A 3,284-nucleotide genomic window follows, 5' to 3' on the forward strand; every position below is an offset into this window, starting at 1 on the left:
AAAGCTTGGATCCAAGCTGTATTCTGCTGCTGAGCTAACTGAATTGCAGCCTTGAAGAGAAGAAAAAAAGGAAGGTCAGCTAACATAAAAGCTTCTGAATTTTGAAATTTTAACACAAAGCCCTATTTGCAATTCACATATAGAGCAGTATGCTTTTACAGTTGTCTGTAAAGGTGCATGGACACAGCAGTCTTCCCGAGTAAAAGCTGCAGGAAGAAAATGGCCAGTAGGGAAGAAGCTCTCAACACAGAGGAGTCAGCACATTACAGTGCAACACTGTGTGACCTGACTAACAGAAGCAAAGGCAAAGACCACCATTGAAAAAGAAAAGCTCAAGCACCCTGGTACTAGGTTACACCCTACTACTAAATTTCTTTGCAAGTGAGGGGATCTCTAATAACTAGCAAATCATTAGTGAGTGAAAACAAGGATAGCAATGGGACGTCATTTTTTCTTCACTACACTCCAGAAAATTACATTATTCTCTTACTTTAAAGAGTCTCGGGAAGACATCTGTCGGCTGCCCTCGCACAACAAACAAGCGAGAGTTGAGTTTCCTTAAACTGTTGTCCAGATCTTCCAGAGACTGGAGCAGAAATCTGCAGAGAAGAAACAACAGCAGTTAGTGTCAGTCAGTCCAGTTACAGCTAAAAGATAAATGAGGAGAATTTGCATGGAACTCCAGCAAACCCGCATCACCAAATCAAACTGAAAGTTAGGACAAGAAACAGAAAACAAGAATTTGTATTCATCCCTGGTCTGCCTACCAACTGCTCTGAGACTGCAGCACCAGCCAGCTCTTAGCCATTCATATGCATGTTCTGCTTGTCCAGATGCAAGAGGTTTCCAGGATTTTCTTCTTCCTGCAACCCCCTTCACAGGTTCTCTCTTAGAGCTGGCAGCACCCCCTTGCCAGCTGCTCTCTCCACATTATGACATGGAGAAAAGCATAAACCATATAATTCACTATGGTATATTCTTCAATGGGTTCTGGGGCAGGAGGGATTTTGCATATGAAGTAGAAAAATGTCGATACAGTACTCCAAGGAAAGTAATGAATTACTACAAGAACCGTGCAAGTTTTACAGTTCTGGCTACAAATAGGCAATGTCACAGCAGAGAAATGTACTCTCCTAGGTCATCAGTAGCATGAGACTGAGCACCAAGATCTTCCAAGGCAAGAATTATCTGTACTTAGAATAGTTGCAAACAGAACTGCACTTTATCTTCCACCATGAAAATGCAAAAGAGCATGCCAAGACATTAATCTATTCCCTCCTACCCCAAAACTGTAAAAAAGCATTTTTAAGTGCTTTTTGCATTTAATGGTGTGTCTTACTGATGCTCCACTATGCTATAAAATATCGAATATATCATCTTTGCTTTCACAGCCACACATCACCCCATCTACATCTGAACTTCACTTTGTCTTGTCTAACTGTGCAAAAGACACCAGCGTTAAAACTTTAATCTCTGTGACAGCACATGGCACTGCTGGCAGACTCGCAACCCTTTGTAAGTGAACCTGCCAATCCCTCCCTCTCCCTCGTTCCTACATGCCCATTCTGCAGCGTGACCTGCGAGACATGAGTATCTGCATCAGCTCCCTTGAGGCCACACACAGCTAACGGGAAAGCTAAGCTACAACTGCCCTGCAAACTGGGTACTTCCTCTCTCCTCAACTGCACTGCCCGTACCGTCAACTGAGAGCTCTGAGATAGAACAAGCTCCCTCTGCACTTCCTGGGGGAGAAAGGGACTCAGGGTTCATGGAAGGAAAGGCCCAATATCACCATACAGAAGACCAAAATCCAGGTCTGGGTAACCTAAATAAACCACTCCCCTATCCCCAGCCCACTTTCCATCTGTTGAATAGGAATATCAGCTTTCTGAGATGTTCTAAAAATTAAACAAGGGTTAGTCCTATATGGCTCACACATGCTGGACAGTTAAATAATAAGGGATTTGCAACATTATAAATTTCTGGGAGCTAGGTAAAACATTTGCTTTTGGAGCGCAGAACACTGAATACAAGTAATTGCATAAAAAAATAGCAAAATAAAGCCAAGGTTCCCAATGGGAACCAATGAAACTCTGGCAAATATAAATAACTTGCTAATACATGTTTGCCTAACAGTCAGCGGTGCTAATTTTTGACATCTGCATTAGCTACACACCTCCAAGAAAACATTTTAAAAAACTTCACCTGCTCATATATTCCATGAATACAACATAAATAAAACCACTACCTGCTTCCCTCCCTCTGCAATGTTGGTGGAAACAAACAAGGATTAAATGGATCAGGAGTTAAATCTTTTGGGGGCACTGCTTTCGTTCTTCTAAATGAGGACAGTCAGCAACAACAGCAGCACGTGAAAGGCATTTCTGTCTGCTGCTGCCTGTAGGAAGTCTGGTCTATGGAAAGATCTCATCAGGCTCCTAGCATATTAAGCAGTAACAGAATCCACAATTTTCTGTAATTTGAGCATCTGCATTGTGGTAATTTCTGCACATTTCCAATGTTTAAGCCATCCTCTGATGGGGGTTCTAGAAATGCTTAGAAACCACCCACACTATCCCATTCCTCTAAGATGAAGCTAAGGTGTGCAATAGAGGCAACTGGTTACAACCACAGTTCCCCTAACCTTACACACACAGCCACGTGACATTTCAAAGAGCACTTAAAGGATTTTTAGCCAGATGGGTGTCCTGTCCAGAGCCCCCTTGATAGGGTAGTGCAAGGGCAGGGGGAGATCTGCGTTGCTTGTATGCAGGGGCGTCTTGCAGAGAAGAATCCCTATCTGGATTGGGTTTCCAAATGTTTAGGCAGCTGAAACCTGACAGAATACCATTATGTAATGTTACTGGCTACCAGTACCTAAGGTCTCGCTCTCCCCACAAGCATGACTCACCCCTTACGTTTTCCCATTTGTAGAGAGAGGAAAAGCCCAAACAGCTTCATATCTACCTTCCTAGCAGCAGCCAAAACGTATTTCCGTAAAAATTTGGGGGTTGGGAAGAAGGCAGGCATGCACACATGCCTACGCACGCCCGGCAGCCGAAGGGCAGAGCGAAGGCGTGGCGCGGTCATGAAGCTCTGAAGGTTCTTTACACTTGTCTCCGAATTCGGGGAAAAAAAAGCGTTCCTAAAGCGAAATCCCCATCGGTTGCTGCTCTCACGCACTCAGGCAGCTTGTGAGGAGAAAGTCTAATGACGTTACATAAAGTTGAAGGTACCCTCCCACACAGTCCGGCAAACACCGCTGTGAGAGCCGCGGCGAGGGC

General features: G+C 44.1%; 1 protein-coding gene across 5 annotated transcripts in view; it reads right to left on the reverse strand.

Annotated features, from left to right (window-relative positions):
• The window catches only part of CRY2 (cryptochrome circadian regulator 2), a 21,808-nt gene extending 18,603 nt beyond the window's left edge, over window positions 1–3,205 (reverse strand). The window contains exons 1-2 of one of the 5 annotated variants that reach the window (XM_035902909.1): window positions 2,912–3,205; window positions 491–599 (exon numbers count right to left, since the gene is read on the reverse strand). In XM_035902909.1, the coding sequence (XP_035758802.1) occupies window positions 491–599; window positions 2,912–3,090 (288 nt within the window). In that variant the 5' untranslated portion in view covers window positions 3,091–3,205. The remainder of the gene's footprint in view (window positions 1–490; window positions 600–2,911) is intronic. The other 4 variants (XM_009647632.2, XM_035902908.1, XM_035902910.1 and 1 more) reach the window with 4 other exon arrangements.
• Between the last annotated feature and the right edge of the window lie 79 nt (window positions 3,206–3,284).

Source organism: Egretta garzetta, unplaced genomic scaffold (genome assembly GCF_000687185.1).
Source record: "Egretta garzetta isolate BGI_Z169 unplaced genomic scaffold, ASM68718v1 scaffold329, whole genome shotgun sequence".
NCBI classification, from domain to species: Eukaryota; Metazoa; Chordata; class Aves; order Pelecaniformes; family Ardeidae; genus Egretta; species Egretta garzetta.